The 23,415-nt window shown below is 34.1% G+C and overlaps 1 protein-coding gene across 3 annotated transcripts in view; it reads left to right on the top strand.

The window, feature by feature from the left end:
* The window catches only part of STAG1 (STAG1 cohesin complex component), a 354,275-nt gene that overhangs the window by 193,538 nt on the left and 137,322 nt on the right, over nucleotides 1-23,415 (top strand). For all 3 annotated transcript variants that reach the window (XM_019747971.3, XM_019747962.3, XM_074312886.2), the window contains 2 exons: nucleotides 15,534-15,685; nucleotides 17,587-17,660. In XM_019747971.3, the coding sequence (XP_019603530.1) occupies nucleotides 15,534-15,685; nucleotides 17,587-17,660 (226 nt within the window). The remainder of the gene's footprint in view (nucleotides 1-15,533; nucleotides 15,686-17,586; nucleotides 17,661-23,415) is intronic.

Here is a 23,415-nt window from a genome sequence, read left to right as displayed (position 1 = left end):
CCCCAAATTCATCTGAATGGTTTGTGTTAGGTAAAATGTATACACATTTTGATAACTGGAATTTGATAGCCTTGAGAATGTTCAATAACATTTCTGGCAGGTGGTAACAAATCCCTCTCTGAATGTTTATTTTCCTATATCCTTATTTTATAATCAGAGACATTTTAGAAGTCCAATAGGCCATATTCTTTGGTAAACCCAAATAATAATAGTAGTTGAAATTCCAAATTCATAGTAATTTCCCACTTAATTACATTGCTTATTGTTATTATATATAGGTGTGTAAATATCTGTTTATATATTTGAAACAATTTCATCTAATTGTAATAGGTAATTGCTACCTAGCTGGCAGGTACTAGTGCTGTAATAACTTAAGCATATCTGTAATGTCTCTAAAATCAGTTCATTTACATAGACTACAGGTAATCTGAAGATCTGACAGATTAGTTTTCACTTTTATTTTCATTTTGGAATTATCTAGACTGCTTTTTGACCAAGTATATTCATTTTTTCCTTGTTTTTCCATAACAAGGTAATTTTGTTAATTGAGCAGTTCTGTTTTCTTTCAAATACTTTAACTGTGCTTACCTAAAATAACTATTCTTTTTCATCTGTGATACAGTGTGTCTGTGTATGTGTGTGTTTGTACATAAACATAGTATATTTAAATACTCCCAAATTATATTTTTTAGTAGCAGTGACTTTGCCTATATTCATCCTACACATTAACATAAGAAAAGCCAGATTTAGTTTCAATTAATTGCATTTCATCTTACATTTAGGTTTTTCATTAATCTAAGTTATTTAAAGCATTGCAAACTTGAGTATGCATTAGAATCATTTACAGGGTTTATTGAAACAGATTGCATGGCCTTACCCCCAGAGTTTAATGGTTTCCAGGTAATGCTGATGCTGATACCTTGGATACTACATATTGCAAACCCCTGATTTAATATATTGTCATATTTTGTTTTAACTGTTTCCTAAAGCCAATATGATAGTATTATCTAGGTCGTGGATTTTTTTCAATTTTCAAAAAAAATGTTGATTTTTTTCTAAAAGTTCTCTATTTTTTTTCTTACTCAATTGTAGGAAACAAACATGAAACATAGTTTATTTTTTGTGAGGGTTGTCTTTTTGCTCATTTTTAGGAAAAGATCTTTTAACCAATTTTCTTTTTTAAAAAGGTAAAATAAAAACAACTTACTGTTGAAATTTTTCTCAGAACAAACATCAGTTTATTCTGTGTTTTGAGAGTATCCTTTTCCTCATTATTAGACAGATAAAGAGATCTTGTACCAGTTGTATCTTCTTCTTTTTTTAAGTTACTGTATATATGCTACTTACTATTAAAAAGTATCTGATACTATACATTTTTTTTCTAATTTCATGACTTAGTATTTTCTGCATTTGGTGTTTTTTTTTTCTCTTTAGTTTTCTATTTACTTTTCATCTTCTGTGTTCAGTAATGTCTATTTAGCTGGTTGTCAGATGCATAGTAAATTCAGTGATTTGAAATAAATAAGTACAAAAGAAATCGCTTCTGAATAGTCAAAGTTGCTGTCATAAAATGTTATTATCTGGTTTCCGAAGGCCAGGAGAAACTGAGAGGCAACAGATGAATGGAGGGCAAACATTAGATGCTGTCCTTCTGATAGAATTGTGAAATGACAATTCATCACAGAAAAGAAGACAAAAGAAACTATTTACAGATATCAAGATAAAGACCAATCTGTAGAGAGCCATCTGTGGCTTCTCTGTAGGGGCAAACTACCTCATTTTAATTCAGAAAGCTGTGTGCATTTTGTATAAAAGATGAAATATATGCCACATCCTCTACTTAAGAACACAAGAGAAGAAATAATATATTCTAGAAATATGCAGAATATTTTGACTTTTAAAATGTTTCAGTTTCTTGTAAAATACACTTAAATGCATTTACATTTGTCCTTAACTGCCATGTAAATGAAGTATTACTGTATTTCACTGACTTTATGGTGGTCTATTTCAGCTCTCCTTTCCATTTGCCCATTTTCAGTAACTTATTATTCTATTGTTTTCCCCTGTATTTATCCCTTTGGTAAGCTACACACACACACACACACACACATGCTAATTTTATATATTCTTAAATTTATTTTAATTGGGCTTTCCTCCTCCTTTTGAGTAGAGTAGCTCCCTCCTTCTTCCAGTGCTTTCTGTCTTTCTCTTCCCACAATTTATCTGTGATCATGATAGCTTTTTATAAAACTGCTTGATAAATGCCATTTTGTCTCACCTAAATGCTTTTTATATCATCATCTAGCCTATTTGAATTTGAAATTATTTTTCAAATCAGGTATCAAGAAAAACATGAACATTATGTTTATACTGATTTTTCAAAAACTAAAATCTATTTTTCAAGTCATTCTCAAATTTACTTTAAAATATTGCTATAATTCCTGTGTCTGTGTTAATGATCATATCTTCCTTCCAAGGCTTAATTTCATAAAACGTGAGACATCACCTACCATTCAACAAAGCATAAAGATCTTTTTGAGAACTTAATTCTGGGCTGGATAATAATTATCACCATCCTTGCAAGGGTTTTTTTCTCATTTTTGCTCTCTTTGGTTTTTGTTTTTTAATGGTATGTGTGCAAGGAGTAGATTAAAAAGATAATCATTTTTATTCACTTTGCAGGACGAGTCTTGGGGACTAGATAAAATGGGCAGGAACATTTAATCCTCTGCTTCAAAGACTATGTGCATGGACAGTTACAAGGCAGTTATGGCCAGATATGATTATCGGCTTTGGAATAAAATGCTCCTTGACATTGCTTATATCTTAGCTGAGAAGAGAGACAATCAGGTTAGTTTTTTTGTAGGGTACAGATGTGTTGAGTTCCAGAGCTGCTTAAGTCACATCATGGCAGTGATCTCATCAGGAGTACTTATAACCTGTTGTCCAAATATCCCATTTTCTTATTATCAATGAAATAATGTGTCCCTATTGTCAGTGTTTATGCATTGAATTTAATTGTATACAGTTACCTCATTTTAAATTAAAATTTTCATTCTGTAGTTCTTTAGGTCTGTTCCACAGTTATAAGTAGTCTTATTTTTCTATTAGAGGTAAACTGTTTTCACAATCACATTTTATATTATATTTTTGTTGTTTTTTTCTTTTCTTTCAATTGGAATTTTAAAGCATACTGTCCCATTGGTTTGATGCATCTTAATGAAGCTTCAGAATTCAGTAGTTTTCATTAACTATTAATCTTCAGAATTAAGTACCCTTATTTCTGTTCTAAATATCTATCTTAGTTGGACATAATAGAACATAGTTTGTGAATTTAATTTGTATAAGTAATATTACGTCAGTATTATTTTACTGGATATACGATCTGAGACTGCATTTTTTTCTAATTTGATGAAATTTTCATAGAAAGTATACTTTTTTTTTCAAGGTTAAAAGTTGGTAGGATTCTCTTTGTTTTTTGGTATTATTTTGATAATTCTACTCAGATAATCTATTTTTGAATAATTACATTATTCTTACACTTTCTTTTTTTAAGGAGGGTGCAGCTTTTACACATTTGTTTTTAATTACAAGTTATGACTTCGAATTTTTTCAAATGGTAGTTTGCAGAATGAGTAATATTAACTTATTTTTTGCTATTTTATCACCTACATAGTTTTTTATGATGTTATAAATAAGTTAATACTGGCTTTCTCTTCTAAGATGAAAATGCTAATTTGAGTAAAGGGGGGATTAGGAATGCAAAGCATATTAATAATAGCATGATGATTGATTGTATTTTTTTTTAAAGTGAATTTTGGAAAAACTAGAAAATGTGATTAAGATCATCATATGAAAGTCAAGTGGCCTCAGTATGCTGACAGGCCGGTTTTTTCTAGTATTTAGCAGTAGGTCACTCTTAGACTCTTGAGGGAGTAAACATTTTTTTTTTTTTTACGTTATTGTTTAATATTATTATATTGACACATGTTTGATTATATATTGACATAATATTTATTATTAATTAACATTCTTTACCCAGTCAGCATGTCTGGACTTTAACTCTGAGGAAAGATTTGGTAATGAAATTGCTTTGTTCTCCAATCGTAGACTAATAATCATTCTACCTCAGTAAATTGACATCTTTTCTTTGGTTTTCAGTTGCTGAAACAATGTAATAAGTGGTTCATAGAATGTTTTCTGGGCCAGAATATCTGAATCCACATCCCTCTCTGCCTATTAGTTGGGTAACTTGGACAAGTCTTTAACTTATCTGGCCTCATTTTCTTTATATGCAAAGTGGGGAACATAGGATAGCTACCTCATTAAAGGAAATTAGGAGTGCATGGACCAGTGTCTGATTTTAGTAAGCTGCTGGTATTATTCTGTAAAGACAGAAGAGCTAATAGTGTTTGCAATGTTTGTGTTCATTCATGTTTTTACTCAGAATTTATTGAACACCACTCTACTTTAGTAGTAAAAGACATTACAAATAGGAAATGAGAAACTTTAGTAAATAAATAAATTAGATCTATCTAAAACTGTTATTAAGAAAACTAATAGCATGCATTTTCATTTTACTGATCTTTTGGCTCTCAGGTCCCAAATTCTATTTATTAAATTCAGTAAGACTTTTATAATTCTTAACCAGACAGAATATTTCTGGTTTTTGTAGTTATCCCTGAAAATTTTAGGTCACTTTGGAATCATCAAAGCTCAGATGATAGAGTATAAAAACAAAAATTAGCCATAATCATACCACCTCATAATTACCATAGCATGTTGGTATTTTCTATAAGGTTTTTTCTCTTATGCACATTTGCAAGGTTTTTTTTTTATTTTTTAAAGAAATAATAGGATGTTATCAATTTTGTGATGTGCATTTTCTTAATTTTTAATTATTTTTTAAAATACTATTTAATATGACTGCCTCATTTTCTCTTTTTTAAAAATAATTTTTAATTTTCCAATTATGGTTGACATACAGTACCACATTAGTTTCAGGTGTACAGCATAGGGGTTAGACATACATACAACCCTGACAAATCCAGCACCCATCTGGTAGCATACATAGTTATTATAATATTATTGAGTAGATTCCCTATGTTTTGCTCCACATCCCCATAACTGTTTTGTAACTACCAAATTGTACTTCTTAATTCCTTAACCTTTTTCACCCATTCCCCCTACACCCTTTCCCATCTGGTAACTATCAAAATGTTCTCTTTATGAGTTTGTTTCCGTTTTGTTTGTGTGTTTCTTTTGTTTTTTAGATTCCACATATAAGTGAAATCTTTTGGTATTTGTCTTTCTGTATCTGACTTATTTCACTTAGCATAATACTTTCTCTGTCTATCCATGTTGTTGCGGATGGCAAGATTGAATTCTTTTTTATGCCTGAGTATTATTCTGTTGTATATATGTACTTCCTCTTCTTTATCCATTCATCCATTCACCCATGTTGCCTCCATATCTTAATTTTGTAAATAATGTTGCAATGAACATTTGGATGCACAAGCCCTTTCAAAGCACTGTTTTGGGTTTCTGTTCTGAATGAATACACAGAAGTGGGATTACTGAATCCTTCTTTGTCTCTTGTTATAGCCTTTGTTTTAAAGTCTATTTTATCTAGTATAAGTATTGCTACCCCAGGTTAACCCCCACCCCATTTCCATTTTCATGAATTATCTTTTTCCATTCCTCTACTTTTAGTCTCTATGTCTTTCCGATCTGAAGTGAGTCTCTTGTAGGCAGTATATGTAAGGGTCTTGTCATATTAACCATTCAGCCAGCTTATATATTGATTGACCCATTTAATCCATTTACATTGAAAGTAATTGTTGAAAGATGTGAAGTTATTGCCATTTTATTATTCATATATTTAGCTTTTTTCCTTCTTTCTCTTCTTCTTAAAGAAGTCCCATTACCATTTCTTATAATACTGGTTTGGTGTTGATGAACTCCTTTAGCTTTTTCTTGTCTGGGAAACTCTTTACCTCTACTTCAATTTTAAATGATAGCCTTGCTGGATAGAGTAGTCTTGGTTATAGAGCCTTACTTTTCATCACTGAATATTTCGTGCCAATCCCTTTTGGCCTACAAAGTGTCTATTGAGAAATCAGCTGACAGTCTTATGGAACCTCCTTTGTTAGTAATTAGCTGCCTTTCTCTTGCTGCTTTTAGAATTCTCTCTTTGTCCTTAACCTTTGACAGTTTAAATCTGATATATCTTGGTATGGGCCTCTTTGGATTCATCTTGTTTGGAACTGCACCTCCTGGACTTCTATATCTATTTCTTTTGCCAGATTGGGGAAGTTTTCTGTTATTTCTTCAAATAGGTTTTCAATCCCTTGCTCTCTCTTTCTTCTCCTTCTTGTACGTACCCTTATGAGGCGAATGTTGTTAGGCTTAATGTTGTCCCAAAGGTCCCTTAAGCTATCTTCATTTTTTTAATTCTTTTTTTTTCTTTTTGCTGTTTTGATTAGGTGTATTATGCTACCTTGTCTTACAAATTGCTAATTCAGTCCTCTGCTTCATCGAATCTACAATTAACTCTCTCTAATGTATTCTTTATTTCAGTAAATGTATTCTTTATTTCTGACTGGTTCTTTTTTCTGTTTCCTGTCTCCATTTTTATGTTTCCTAATCTCTTTGTTGAAGTTCTTACTGAGATCAATGAACATCCTTATAACTAGTATTGTGAACTGTGCAGCTGGTAGATTGCTTGTCTTGATTTAGTTTAGTTCTATTTCTGGAGTTTTGTTCTGTTCTTTCATTTGGGACATGTTTCTTTGTGTCCTCATTGTTTGCTATCTCCCTTAGTTTGTTTTTATGTGTTAGATAGAGCTGATATGTTTCCCCGTCTTGGTAGAGTGGCCGCATGTAGTAGGTGTCCTATGAGGCCCAGTGGCACAGTCTCCCTGGTCACCTGAGCTGGGTGCTCCAGGTGTGTCCTTTGTGTGGGTTGTGTGTGCCCTCCTGTTGAAGTTGAGCCTTGATTGCTGTTGGCATAGCTGTGGGAGGGATTAACCCTCAGGCTGATTGTTTAGGAGGACTGGCTGTGACTACAGTGGAAGAGCTGTTGTGCAGGCACTGACCCTACAAGCGGGATTTGCTGTAGCAGGTCTCTGGTCCCTGCCCAGTCTGCCCTTTCTGTTTGTCTTTTTGTGTTGGTGCCTGGGTGGTGCTTTGGTGTGGTCTGAAGCTGGCCACCAGGTGTGTTGGTTCTGGGGTGTCTTGGGAAGGGCTCTGTTGCAGGCCAGGATCAGAGATTGCCTGTGGCCTGCCATGAGCCACTTGGTTTGAGCTACAAAGTGATCTTTAGATGGTTGCCACTTGTACTGGGCTTGAAGGTGGCTGGGATAGGATAAGCTAAGAACTGAGGCCAGTTCCAGGCTTGGGGCTGCTTAGCAAGAGGTATAGGGCACACTGAGACCAGCTGCTGCTTGTTTGGGGTTTATGAACCTTTGAGAGATTTTAGGAAGGTCCACAGCATGAGCTAGACAGTCTTGGCCATTTGTATGGAAAAGCCTCTGGAAGCAGCTTGGGTGATCCCACAAGTTGGGTGGGGCGGGATCTCAGGTAATCAATCACCTTGGTGGGGTGAAAGGTGTTAGCTCGGTTGATGGAGACTCAACTATGGCTCCTGCCTCTGTGTGCAGGCTGAGTGTGGGGAGGGTTCTAAGAAACAAACAATGACTTCTGCCTGTATTTCTGTCTGGAGGAGAGTATTTCCTCCAGCCTTTGCCCTGAAGCCAGACAATTCATTTATTTCTCATATTTCACTGGTGCCTTTCAAGCTGTTGCTCCAGCTGTTAAGTTCAGAGCGAGTGAATCCATCAGCAAGTAAGACCATGTGCAGGCCCTTTTAGAGGAATGCTTGGGACTCCAGCAGCCTCGGTCTCATTCAGCCACAATCTTCACTGGTTTTTACAGCCAGAAGTTATGGGGACTTCTCAGTGCTAGAATCCTGGGTTGGGAAGCCTGGTGTGGGGCTGGGACCATTTGCTCTTCAGATCAGACCTCCGCAGCTGAGATATGTCTCCTGATTTTTAACCACCACATATGTGTGGTTGTGGGACCAGCCAGTTCCACTTCTACGCTTCTACCATTCTCCATGTGACTCCTTCTGTATGTAATTAGTTATAGGACTTCTGTTTAGCTTGGCTTCAGGCGTTTATCAGGATGGTTGTTCTGTAATTTAGTTGTAATTTTGATGTGGTCGTAGGCAGTAGCTCTGGCTTCTTTGGTGAGCATCACTATAGGCTGGTCCTGTGGTCAACAAACATTTTCATTGTTGACCCTAAACTGTTGGTATTGATAATTATTTTCCCTGGGGAAGTTTAGTTTCTTTGGAGAATTATCTTACAATGTACTTAAATTTGGTTGCTGTCTACCATTTAGGTTTTGGGCAGAGTGAAGGAGCACCCAGGGCACTTTGCACTTCACCTGTGTCCCTCCTCTGTGTCTGATGATTCCAAATCTCTGGTTTATTTTCTTCAAGGAATAAACTTCTGGACTCCCAAGATAACTATGTGGTGGAGGAGTTACCTGATTTCCTAAGTTGGAGTGGAGATTTGGGGATTTAATTACTTATTATACAAACTTGGAAATAATACAGTTGGCCCTTTGTATCTGTGATTTCCACATTCACAAATTCAGCCAAGCACGGATGGAAAATATTTGAAAACAAACAGTTATAGTTATGTTGTTGCTGACGTGTACTATGCAGTTAGGCCCTATGGTGATTACACTTGAACTGAACATGTACTGATCTCTTTTTCTATTTCTTGTCATTATTCCTTAAACAATGCAGTATAATAACTATTTACATAGCATACATTGTATTAAGTATTATAAGTAATCTAGAGATGATTTCAAGTATATGGGAGGGTGTGTGTAGGTTATATGAAAATATGCCATTATATAAAGGACTTGAACATCCATGCATTTTGGTATCCACAGGGTGTGTATGTGTATGTTTGTGTGTCCTGGATCCAATCCTTCATGGATATCCACGGAGAAGTGTACTCCTATTTTCACACTTTTCCTTGCTCCAACTTCTGTGGAACCTAGTAATGCTCTAATTCCTGAATGCTTCTGGATTCTACAGAACAACATTTTTTTCCCCCTTTTAAAAATAGTTATAATACGTTTTCAGCTGTTGGGTTTGTTTTGTATTCTCTCTGCTCTCCTTATGCTTTTCATATTCATCATTTATTATATTGTGGTTTGGCGTTGCCAGTATTTTCTGGATTTATTAAAGATGAAATGTTTTTTCCTCGTTGTTGTAGTGAGGTTTTTAAGAGAGACGGATTGGTTAAATCTTTATCATCTGTAAAATAAAATTTTGTTGTAAGCCTTTTTGTTTGCTGAAGTAAGTTTTCTTAAAAACAAAGAAATATACCGCTCTTACAAATTTAGTTTTATTATCAAACATACTTCTAGGTTGTACAGTAATAATACTGTACAAGTATATAGTAGATACTAGTACATATACATGCAATTTCTGTTTCCATTTTTATGTTTAGGAAGATATTAATGCAAATTGTTGAATATTAATTAAAAGGGTGAATGCCCATCATCTTAATTTCAACCATCCCATTTGCTGATAAGCACTTCCTTTTGTGCCAGTGTTTTTCTTCTGTGTTCTCAACTCCAGTATTGCTTTTCTTCTATTAGGACTTCAAATCCTTTGATGCTGTTTTTGTCTTCTCACCCTTCATGTCCTCACTTCCTCTCCTTTCCTAGTTCAGATTCTGTCATCCAGATTTATTATAATCATGTCTGTCTTCATATCCTTAACAGCCTTTCCTCACTCATACCCTCTAAGCAAACCCCATATTACCACCTGCTCCATACCTACATCAGAGAAGTTGAATGTGGCTGAAGAAAAACACATAATCATAATGGCGGGGCTTTACATTTTTCTCGCAACTGGATCTTTAATGCTGCTAGGAATCCTATTATAGTATTCTACTCCATGGATATTCCCACTTTCTCGTAAAATTATATCATACTTTCTCAAACCTGTAACATCTCCTATCCTCTCTTCACGCTTAGCTGATTATCTTGTTTGTTTAACTGGAAACAGAAGAGATTAAGGATTAAATCTGCTTGTCTAGGTGCAGCTGTATCCATATACTCTACTTTTTCTCTTATTACAGTGTCCTGTAAGGTCAGTCCATGCCATTGTGCAGTGGATCTAATCCCTGTTCACTGCCTCAAGAACTTTGCTCTTCAAGTTCTGTCTCACTCCCAACTTTAGTTACACCCCTTTTAGATAATTCTTATCATTATAGTATACTATAGCAGCTCTTATCTTTTAGAAGCACTCTGTATCAGTCACGCCTTTCCGACAATATAGAACCAATGGGAGATCTACTTACTTACACATGTGTATATACACTCACATACATACAAAGATGATACACACACATACACACGTATACACACACACATTTATTTATTCATTTGAGGAGAGGGAGATTTATTTCAGTGAATTGGGTCACATGATTGTGGGAGCTGGCAAATTTGAAATTTGTAGGGCAGGCCAGCAGGCTAGAAACTTAGGCAGGAGTTGTCTAGTCTTGAGGCAGATACTGCTTTTCCAGGAAACCTCAGTTTTTACTCTTAAGGCATTCAGCTGATTGGATGAGATCCATGACATTATTAAGGGTAATCTCCTTTACTTAAAATCAACTGATTATAGATGTTAACCATAGCTACAAGATACCTTCACCTAACACTTAGAGTAGTGTTTGATTTAATAACTGGATACTATCACCTAGTGAAGTTGACACATAAGACTGATTATCACACCCTCCCTTATTTCCTCACATCCCTCTAGCTACGATTCCATTTCTCTCCTCCTTATAGCAAGTCTCAAAGTATTAATTCTATTTACTGTCTTTACTCACTCTCCTTTTACTTTTTTTGAACTCATTCTAGTCAGGTTTCTATCTCTACTACTTCAGTGCCTCTGCTATTATTGAGGTAATCAGTTACCTTCTTAGTGTCCAAATCACTGGGCAACTCCCAGTTGTCATCTTTCTCTCTCTTGAAAGACATAGCCACTTCTTCCTTCTTGAAGCACTGTCTTTGCTTGTTTTCTGGAATACTTTGTCTTGGTTGGTCTTAGAAAGCTAAAATGTAAATACAGAATTATCTCAGGACTCAATCTTCTGCCGTGTTTATCTTTTCTGTCTGTATTTACTCTTCATTGAATAAAGTGAAAACCAATTCCATGGTTTTATTGTTTCTATTAAAATATAAGCGATGGGGGGAGAGGTAATATAGTCATGTGATTTAAAATTAAAAATTAATTTCTACTCTACCACTCGTGGCTCTCAGCTCTCAAATTCTCTTCCCTGAAGGCAACCAGAGTTGCCAATTTCTTATATATCTTTCTGTATTTTATGCAAATAATAGTACATACATAGTCAGTGAGAGGCAGTATTGTGTAATGGTTAAGAACTTGGACTATGGAGCATGATTGCCTGTAATCAAATTCTGTCTCTGCCAGTTACTGGCTGTGTAACTGGCAAGTCTCTTAGCCAATCTGTGCCTCAGTTTTCTCTTATGTAAAAAAGATAATTATAATAGTACTTACTTGATAGAGTTGTGAGGTAGAAATGAGTAAGAATGTGTAAAAATCTTAGAAGAGTGACTGGCACATAAAAATAAATAACACATTTCTTCTTTTTGCATAAATGATAGCGTAATATACACACTGACAGGAATCTTGCTTTTTTTTCCTATCAACAAATATCTTGGCAGGTTTTTCAGTACACAAATCATGCCACATTTTTTCTAATTGATGAATACTTATCCACTGGATAGATGTGCCAACCAGCTTTATGGTTCTAAATACCAGTATCTTTGATGTTGACTTCCCAAATGATATATGTACTAGACATTTCTACTTAGATACCTGACAAACACAAAACTTTGTAATTTACCCTTGTGTTTTCTATTTCTTTCATTTCCTACATTATAGTCTATTCTTCGAGTTCTATCTTCCAAGTATATTTCACATCTAACCATTTCTCTCTACCTATTGCTACCACTGTAATCCAAGGCAGCATGTATTGAGTTGCTCAAGACCAAAAACTTGAGAATCATCATTGCAAACTTTTTGTCAAATTATTTCCAGCTATTTCGTTGTTCTGCTTGGTCTCTCTTCTTCCACTTTTACTCTTCTATAGCCCATTCACACAGCAGTTTAGAATGTAAGCCAGACTATTTCTCACCCACCCCAATTTTCCAGTGGGTCTTACTTACCTTTTTTATATTAATTCTGAGATCTTATTTGATCCCAGTAGAGCATTGTAACATTACCTCTTGATTTTTCTCCTCAGCTTCATCTCTTGCCTCTACCTATTTCTGTGCTTCAGCCACCCTAACCACCTTGCTCTTTTATAAGTGCCCTCCTCATCACAATTTACCTTATAACCTTTGCACTTTTTAGTCCTTCTCCCTGGAACACTGTTCTGTTGTATAATCACTTGCTCATTCCTCACTTCATGCTGAAATGTCACCTCTTTAGAGAGGCCTCGTTGCCTGACCACCCTCTTTGCTCTCTAACCTTTTCACCATTTATTATTATTATTATTTTTATTATATATTTATTTTTTTTACCACGCTTCACTTTTCTTTATAAATTTTCCATTAACTGACATATTTTTTAATTTATATATTATCCATTTATTTATTGTCTTTTCCTCCTCCTCACTAGAATGTAAAAAATCATGAGGGCAGGTACTCTATCTTGTTCACTTTTGTACTTCTAGTGCATAGAACAATACTCAGTATATGTTGGATTGACAGATGAATGGAGAAGCACTAAACAAGTGCTTCTTGAACTCTGTGTTGAAAGACTAGTTTTTTAGTTACCAATCTGTCACAACCTAGTACTTTATAAAACACAATAAAATGAGTTTCAAAAGAAATAATATGTATTTGTAGTGTCATTTCCTTATTAAACTCAACAGTCCTAGATTACTCTGTCAGATTGTTACATTTTGAAAAATGTAGCTTCAAATTTATAATTAAAATAAACTGGTAACAAGCTGTTTGTTGTCATCACCTATTTGCAGGCCACACTTCTGTGTAGCACCGCACTAGAACAGGTTTACCATTCTATAATCAGCATTTAAAATGTAAAGGATAAATGAAGTATTCTTTTTAGTAGATAAGGAGAAGCCACTTAAAATCCCGTGTCACGGTCTCCAGGCTGAGATCCTATAGGATTATTAATTTATAAAATGGTTCTGTTAGTACTACTAGTAAAATTTAATTAGTGCTCGCGCTATGCAGAAATAAGTCTTTCTCAGTTGACTCGATAAGACCTCACAATCCCCATGTTGTATCTATGTCACTAAATTAGAAGTCTTTCATTAATAGCTGTTTATTTGCTTATATGATAGTATGGTAAATGAAAATTTCAGTGAAGTTTAAATTTTACAGATTCATAAATACTTTATCTTAGTAAATACTGCTACATTATACCTAATATTTTTCTGAAAATGTAGTGACATTTTGTATTTTTCATTGTTGTATGTTGATTATTTTGTTGTTTATATATATCTAGGATGGGAGGAGGGTCATTACACAATGACAGTTGGAGTTTGGGATCTGGATTCACAAGGAGCAATAGAGCTGAAAGCAAAAGCCATTAAATTCAAGAAAATCTGTGTCTTAGCTTCCACTGGTGAATTCTAGTCAGGGTTGGTGTTAATTTTAATGCTTTCCAACTCCTTGATCTTCAAGTCATTTTGTTTTAGAGATCTAGAAGTACATAATGAATTAAGCTTCATCGGGTTTGCCTTGAATGCTCAGGACATACATGCTCTGTTAAACTTTTATCCCTGACTTAGGCAGTTTGAATCCCCCAGGTCCCTCCTGTCTTTGAGCTAGTCTCCTTTTTTATACAGATTAATTTAAAAAGTACTTTTAACCTTTAATAGTATCATCAGATATTCTACTGACAATGTGTAAAATCGCTAGTCTGTATTTTGAAACACAAGAATATTTCTCAGTTTACTATGTTGAGACACTGTATCTCAGGAAAAAAGAGTGAAATACATTTCTGAGTGGTCACTAAAAAACGTTTGTTTTCAGGATTTATGTCTTATATTTTGGCTTAAGGGCAGCAGCAATCACTATTACCATGGAGTTAGCCAAAAATGTAGAGTTCAGAAAAACAAATTGTGTTCCTGTGTGTGTGTGTGTGTGTGTGTGTGTGTGTGTGTGTGTGTAGGTAGAGATACAGCATTATGTAGATATGTTTATATATGTACATATATGACGGAAATAGTACATTTTAAGAGAAATACATGCTCATATTTAGTTACGAATATGTTTGAAGATAAGTGGATCAGTTCTTCCAAAACTAATCAGTTAATTTTTTATAACTGAACATTTTGTATTTACAGATGAATAACCTAAAAGAAAAAAAAGAGGGAAATTATTTCATCAGCACAAACTCTCTTATTCCTCTCCCAGTATTTCCTACACTTTCACCATCTCAGTAATGAAAATAAATATGAATAGACAGAAGTTTAATGTTTGTGTCATACTTGTTTCTCAGAGGACTTGAAAAAGAATTTGGAAAATATTTAACAAAATTTGCAAATACAAGTGAACATTTAAAAGTACATCAACACTATATGTTTGTATGTATATGGTTACAGGAAGCGGAGTACAGCATTAGGAATAGAGACAGTGGAAATGTAATGGCTCTGTGCGATATCAGAGGGATAGTGGATGGGGGGAGGGGAGTTCACACAGTGTGAGGGATATAAATGATAAACGTCTAAGTATTGCTTTGTTTTGTGCACCTGAAACTAATAAAATTACATATATATATATATATATATATATATATATATATATATATATATATATAAAAGTACATCAACATTGTGACTGGAAAAAATAGGTCAATCAGAAATTACAGAATAAATTTTTAATGAACTTAATAAGTTTGGTAGGGTCAGTCTGTTTTTTAGGGATTGGAGGTTATGGCATTCACTGAGGTGAGCAACATGGGTAGAGGACCATCTTTGGGGGTAATGAACTGATTGTAAACATCTAAAGCACCTTTGATGCATCTTAGTAATAAATGTATTGAGGAAGCAATTGTATACACAGAACTGGTGGTCAGAAGAGAAGTCTAGTCGGCTTGATTAGCATGCTGTCACTAAGGTGTGTGTATTTGAGGATGAAGAGGAGTTGTTGAAGATGCTACTTACATTTAATCTGCTGATGATTAGAATGAGGCTGTTTTTAAGTGGGAAATGTTAATGAGCCAAGCTGTAGTGACACTGAGGCAGAGAAAATTACGTTGCAGACTAAGACGACAGCTTTATTTCTATAAAATAATTTTTCTTTTTAAGTTAAATTATGCCTGGATTATAAAACATAGAAATTGACTAGTTTCCTTCCTTCATCTGTTTCCATTATAAATTTGTAATTTTATAGATGAAGGTCTGATTCATAGTTGAATACTATAGTTTTCCTTTATTTCATAGCCATGAAGCTCATGACTGCTCTGGTGAATGTTGCCTTAAACCTCAGTATTCATCAGGATAATACACAGAGACAATATGAAGCTGAGAGAAATAAAATGATTGGGAAGAGGGCCAATGAAAGGTTGGAGTTATTACTTCAGAAACGTAAAGAGGTAAGTTTGAAGATATCTGAGATTCTTATGTTCTGTAAATGTGTAGTAAATATATTAGTTTTTCAATTCTCTCTAAAATGGTTTGTGTATTTTTAAGATTTTTTTTTAAAGTTACATTTTGATCTCAAAGTTTTCAAATGAAACTGCAATGTTCAGCCAGTGATTATCTGAGTATTGTGATGGCAGAAGAGAACCACAAAACAGCCCTACTGTTGAAGGAAGGTGGTCTGGGAATTAGGTAACTCAGAAAGATTATCGGGCTATGAGCTCAAGAAAGCATGACAAATACTAACATCAGAACTAAGGGCCAGCAAAGCCTGCATTTCCAGGAGAAAGCCAAAGACTACATATTAGCTAATGTATAAGACATTCCTATGAATAAGGTTGGTCCCAATTTTACAATGAAATTTTCATATGTGTGTGGAAAGAGATTTTAAACTGTGTTTTTAATAGGTGACATTTTTATTCATCCAATAGGAAATAAAGTTTTAGATCTGCAGTATTACTCTATATTTTAACTTGAAAAAGGAATATACAAGAAGCAACAAACTTACAATTAAATTATTATCCATACTGTATTAGCATGCTAGGACTGCTGTAATGGATACCACAGACTGAGTGGCTTAAAGAACAGAAATTTATTGTCTCACAGTTCTCTAGGCTACAAGTTGACGATCACTCCAGTCTTCACATGACTCTCTCTCTCTCTCTCTCTTTCTCCCACTTAACTCACTCTCTGTCAATTTCTAAATTTCCCCTTTTTATAAAGACACCAGTCATATAAAGACACCACTCTACTTAGGTATGACCGCATCTTAACCTATGACATTGTCCACACCCTATTTCCAAATCAGGTTTGAGGTGGTGGGAATTAGGACCTCAGCATATGAATTTTGAGTAACACAATTCAGCTCATAACACATACTAGAAACACTGTGGAAGTAAATTTTGGAACTGTGGCTTCAGTAAGTACTGCTAACCAAACTGTATGCCTCTTATAAATTATTTATTATAATAATAAATGTAGCAAAAGTAATTTTTAAAACCTCAAATAAGTTGCAATAATTTGAATGCTTTATATAAAAGTATTTCCTAAACTTATTTCAGTAAAACCTGGAACAAATTATACAGCAAAAAATTAAGACTAAAGAAGTCTTAAAGAATTTTGTCACATTGGAGTACGTAGTAAAAGTCAGTATTTCACTGAGTATTACTACAAAACAAATTAGAATAAGAAATATCATTTTGAGTGTAATTTTATATCAGTGTTTTTGTTCCTTTTGAGCAGTGAATAAACTCAAACTTTAACTTGATCAGTAGTGTTACCTGAAATTTATCATCTTTGCTTTAGTGTTTTATTTTGTGCTGCATTCCACCACTGATGGCTAGGATTCTTGTTATCTTCTTTTATGCCTCCTGTATTGGGAATTTGGCCTGCTCTCGGTAATGGGCTAATCAGACGCAGAATAATTGGATACTTGAGGTGGAATAGGATGTTTCTTATACAGTGGCAAGTGTGATAATCGTGGATAATCTGTTACTAAAAAAAGGCAAAACCAAGCCAGGGACCTGGTTTGGACAGAGAGGTATAGAAATTGAGGCCTATTCCCAAAGCAGATGATATTTTGGAGATAGGAATCTGGCCACACTTAATAGCACTGTATAGTCACTGTATAGTAAGTATGGAGAAAGACAGAGAAGTTCTAAAGCCAATGTAGTACAGCTATAGAAGTAATGCAAGAATACTAAAAATATCTCCATTGCACAATAAGTAAGAAAAAGGACGGATAACTACCTAGAACGAAAATAACTAGTTATTGAAAAAAATTGGAACATTCATTCTGAATAAAATGATCAACATTTTAATTTATATTTTTAAATTTTTTTGTTTTTTATTTCAGCTACAAGAAAATCAGGATGAAATCGAAAATATGATGAACTCTATTTTTAAGGGTATATTTGTTCATAGATACCGGTAAGGGATTTTAAAAATCATTTAGAAGATTTTTAACTTAATTAATGTATTGATTCTTTGTAGTCCTAGGTAGTTATAGAGATAATTCTGTTTTGTTTTGTTTTCTGGAAAAGAGCTATAAGAGCTAAATAAATGTCATACTATTGCTGTGGAGAAACTTGTACCACCACCAACAATGCCACACTCTTCCAGATTCGAAACATACACTGTTAGAGGCCTCCTATGACTTGCATTTATATTGATGGGATATTAATTAATAAGGTATTCTTAAGTTATTGTGACCTTAATAAGATGTGATTTTCTTGTTATTTGAAAAAACTAATTGCCTTGCTTCCTGCCCTGTGGTACTCATCTTGTTCCATGGTCAAATTAACCAAGTCTTTTAAAAATACCTGTGAAGATGGGAGAAAAGGGAACCTCTGCAGATAATACAACTTTATAACATTGCTTTTCTTTCCCTTCAACTATACACATGAAAAAGCAGAGTATTGCCAATGTATTTTTGTCATGCTGCATTGCAAATGAGTTGAGTTTGTCTTTCTGTGAAACCTGTGAACTTTTAAAATGTTAACTACATGATTCAAGAGCACATTTCACAGAGACTTAATGACTCATATACATATACTCGTTACCTTCTGTTAATTAGTCGTGATATGTTTAGATAGGTAGACACGGATAATAGAAGCACTGTTTTTAGATACATTTGAGACTTTAATTGGCCAGTTAATTTAAAAAGTTAGCTAAAACAAGGAAATCGTTTTTTTAAAAAGTAACTTTGATTTAATTCAAAATATAAAAAGATCTTTTGAATAGGGCCAAGGCCTTTAAGTATGGATTGTCTGATTGGAGTTTCACATCCTCTTTCTTGTATAAACTACACACATAATGAATTATTGACAAATTTATTTGAATAAAAACTAGAATTTCCAAATAACTGCCATGCAGTCTTTTTTTAAATTGCAACTTGATAGAGGTATAATTAACATAAAATAAACTGCACATTTAAGTGTACATTTGATGAGTTTTGACATCTATACACCTGTAGAACTACCTAATACAGACAAGATATTGAATATATCCATCATCCTCAGAAGTTTTCTCATGCCACATTGTAATTCTTCCCCACTTCCTTTCCTGCCATTCTCCCTCTTCACCATTCCAAAGCAATCATTAATCTGCCAACTGATTTCTTTACATTTTCTAGGACTTTATAGAAATGGAATCATACAGTATGTACTAACTGTAAGGTTTTTTTTTCCCCAAGTCAAGTTGTTGTCCTTTCAATCCTAGTTGTGGAGGGTGCCGTTCCGCTTCAAGTTGTTGTCCTTTCAGTCTTAGTTGTGGAGGGCGCAGCTCAGCTCCAGGTCCAGTTGCCATTGCTAGTTGCAGGGGGCGCAGCCCACCATCCCTTGCGGGACTTAAGGAATCGAACTGGCAACCCTGTGGTTGAGAACCCACTGGCCCATGTGGGAATCGAACCAGCAGCCTTTGGAGTTAGGAGCACGGAGCTCTAACCGTCTGAGCCGCTGGGCAGGCCCCTAAGTTTTTTTATAGATGCCTTTTATCAGGTTAAGGAAGTTTCCTTTCTATTCTAGTTTTCTAGACTTATTAGGAATGGATGTTGGATTTTGTCAAAGGCTTTTCAAATGCATTTATTGACATCATTATGCTGTTTTTTTAAAGACAATGTGAATTAAATTGGTTTATTTTAAAATGTTTACTCAACCCTAAAAATTGGGATAAAACCCACATAATCGTGGTGTATTATTCTTTTTATATATTGTTAGATGTGATTTGTTGAAATTTTCCCCAAAATTTTTACATGTATGTTCAAGAGGAATATATATCTCTAACTTTTTATTTAATTGAATATCTCTGACTGATTTTGGTATCCAGGTAATGCTGGCTTTGTAGAAAGAGTTGCTGTGTATTCTCTCTTTAATTTTCTGGAGGACTTTAATAGAATTGGCATTATTTCTTCTTCAGGCATGAATTATATACCATTGGGGCCTAGGTGCTTGCTTTATCTAATTTTAACTACAAATTAAATATCTGTAGTAGACATAAGGCTGGTCAGTTTATGTCTTACAAGAAAATGACACATTCATCTAAATTGTATTATATTCAACAAGTATCAGCAGAAAGTTGTTCCTAATATTGGTGGTTACACACACACCCCCACACACATACATCTCTTTCATGTCAGTTTGTCTAGAGCTTATCAGTTGTATTTTTTTCTTAAAAAACTAGATTTTGTTTACATTGAACTTCTATTGTTTTTCTATTTCATTGATTTCTGCTCTTTATTATATTTATTCTTCTGCTTACTTTTAGTTTCATTTTCTCTACTCTTTATATTCTGAAGGTGGAAATTGAGGCAATTGGTTTGAAGCTTTTCTTTTGTTCTCATATACTAATTTATTACTATAAATTTATCTCTTAGCACTACTTTAACTATATCCCCTAAATTTGCATATGTTGTGTTTCCATTTTCATTCAGTTCAAAATACCTTTGAATTTCCCTTTTAATTTGTTTCTTTGACCCATGGGTTATTTGGAAGTGTGGTATTTAGTTTACAAATATCTGAGATCTTTCCAGATAACTTTCTATTACTGATTTCTAATAATTCCGTTGTAGTCGGAGAACATACTTTATATGATTTGAATGCTTTTAAGTTTATTGAGATTTGTTTTATAGACTGCAATATGGCCTATCTTGGTAAATGTTTTATTTGCTTTGGAAAAAAATGTGTATTGTGCTTTTGTTTTTCTGTCAATTAGGTCAACATTGGCTGATAGTGTTCTTCAAGTCTCTTCTATCCTTACTGATTTTCTGTTTAGTCTAACAATTATTGAGAAGTATTTTTGATACAAGTCCATTACTACATAAATGATACGCAGTTATTATTTTTCCCCAGCATATGGCTTTCTTTTAATTTTCTTCTTCTAAAAAATTTTTTTCCGCAATTATAGTTGACATTGAATATTATGTTAGTTTCAGGTGTTCTACATTGTGGTTAGTCATTTATGTAACTGAGAAAGTGATCTCCCCAATATGCGTAGTACTCACATCACATCATACGTAGTTATGACAATATTATTGGCTATATTTCCTATGCTGTATTTAACATGCCTGTGACTAATTTGTGACTGCCAGTTTGTACTTAATCCCTTCACCTTTGTTACACAGCTCCCCCACCCCCACCCCTTGCATCTGGCAACCATCAGTTCTCTATCTGAGTTTGTTTCTGTTGTGTTCGTTCATTTCTTTTGTTCTTTAGATTCCATATATAACTGAAATCAAATGGTGTTTGTCTTTCTCTGACTTTTTTAATCTAGCATAATACGCTGTAGGTCCACCCATGTCACAAATGGTAAGATTTCATTTTTTTTTCAATGGCTGAATAATATTCAATTGTATATAAGTACTACATCTGCTTTATCCAGTCCTCCAGCTATGGACACTTCAATATTTTGGCTATTATAAATAATGCTGCAATGACCACAGGGGTGCATATATCTTTTTGAATTAGTGATTTGGATTTCTTTGGATAAATACCAAGGTGTGGAATTATTGGGTCATATAGTAGTTGTATTTTTAACTATTTGAGGAACCTCCATACTGTTTTCCATAGTGGTTGCACCTATTTGTGATCCCCACAACAGTGCATGAGGGTTCCTTTTTCTCCACATCCTCACCAACAGTTGTTTGTTGATTTATTGATGATGGCTATTCTGACAGGTGTGAGGTAATAGTTCATTGTAGTTTTTATTTGTATTTCTCTGATGATTAGTGACTTTGAGCATTTTTTCATGTCTATTGGCCATCTGTATGTCCTCTTTGAAGAAATGTCTATTCAGATTTAAAAATTCAGCCCAGTTTTGAATCGGATTGTTTGCTTTGTTTTGGTGTTGAGCTGTATGAGTTCTTTATATGTTTTGGATATTAACCTCTTATTGGATATATCATTGGCGAATAGCTTCTCCCATTCAGTGGCTTGTCTTTGTGTTTTGTGAATGGTTTCCTTTGCTGTGCAAAACTGTTTTAGTTTGATGTAGTCCCATTTGTTTGTTTTTTCTTTTGTTTCTCTTGCCCGATGAGAAATATCCCAAAAAATATTACTAAGAGCAGTGTTTGAGAGTTTACTGTCTCTATTTTCTTCTAGGAGTTTTATGACTTCAGGTCTTATATTTAAGTCTTTAATCCATTTTGAGTTTATACCTCTATATAGTTAAAAAAGGTTTCTTTTTTTTTTTTTTTGGCATGTACCCAGTTTTCCCAACCCCATTCATTAAATAAAGAGTCTGTGTTTGCTCCATTGTATATTCTTGCCTCTTTTGTCATAGATTAATTGACCACATAGGCGTGGGTTTGTTTTGGGCTCTCTATGTTCCGTTGATCTCTATGTCTGTTTTAATGCCAGTGCCATTCTCTTTTTATTGCTATAACCTTGTATAGTTTGATACCAGGTAGTATGATGTCTCCAACTTTGTTCTTATTTCTCAAAACTACTTTGGCTATTCAGGGTCTTTTGTGGTCCCATATAAATTTTTCATTATTTTTTCTACTGCTGTGAAAAATGCTATTGGTATTTTGATAGGGATTGCATTGATTCTATAGATTGCTATAGGTAGTACGGACGTTTTAATGATGCTAATTCTCCTATCCATGAGCACGGTATTTATATCTTCTTCAATTTTTTCTTCACTGTTGTACAGTTTTCAAGAGTACACGTCTTTTACGTCCTTGGTTAAATTTATTCCTAAGTTTTCTTTTTTTTATGTAATTATAAATGGAATTGTTTTCTTTGTTTTTCATTCTGATCATTCATTATTGGTATATAAAAATGCAACTGATTACTGAAATTCAATTTTGTATACTGCTATTTTACTGAATTCATTTATCAGTTCTAATGGTTTTTTGGTGGAATCTTTAGGGTTCTTTATATGCAGTATCATGTCATCTGCAAGTAACGACAGTTTTACTTCTTCTTTCCCAATTTGTATGCCCTTTTTTTTGGTCTTATTGCTATGGCTAGGACTTCCAATACTAGATTGAATAAAAGTGGTGAAAGTGGACATCCTTGTCTTGTTCCTGATCTTAAGGAAAATGCTTTTAGCTTTTCCCCGTTGAGTATGATGTTAGTTGTGGTTTTGTCATATATGGCCTTTATTATGTTGAGATAGATTTCCTCTATTCCCACTTTGCTGAAAGTCTTTATCATAAATGCATGCTGGATTTTGTCAGATTTTTTTTCTGCATCTATTGATATGAACATACAATATTTATCCTTCATTTTGTTTATGTGATATATCACATTAATTGATTTGCAGATATTGAACTGACTTTGTATCCCAGGAATAAATCCCTCTTGATCATGATGTATGATCTTTTTAATGTATTGGTGAGTTCACTTCGGTAGTATTTTGTTCAGGATTTTTGCATCTGTGTTCATCAGGGATATTGGCCTAAAATTTTCTTTTTTTATAATGTCTTTGTCTGGTTTTGTAATCCTGGTGATGCTGGCCCATAAAATAAGCTTGGAATCCTTCCCTCCTCTTCAGTTTTTTTCGAATAGTTTGAGAAGCAGAGGTATTAATTCCTATTTGAACATTTGGTAAAATGCACCTGTGAAGCCATCCGGTCTAGGACTTTTGTTTGTTAGGAGTTTTTTGAGTACTGACTCGATTTCATTAGTAGTTATCGGTCTCTCTCTCTCTCTCTCTCTCTCTCTCTCTCTCTCTCTCTCTCTCT

This window comes from Rhinolophus sinicus, chromosome 5 (genome assembly GCF_057876585.1).
Source record: "Rhinolophus sinicus isolate RSI-liver-muscle chromosome 5, RSI-T2T, whole genome shotgun sequence".
In the NCBI taxonomy this organism is placed as follows: domain Eukaryota; kingdom Metazoa; phylum Chordata; class Mammalia; order Chiroptera; family Rhinolophidae; genus Rhinolophus; species Rhinolophus sinicus.
The sequence above is the reverse complement of the archived record's forward strand: the minus strand, read 5'-3'. Positions and strand labels throughout refer to the sequence as shown.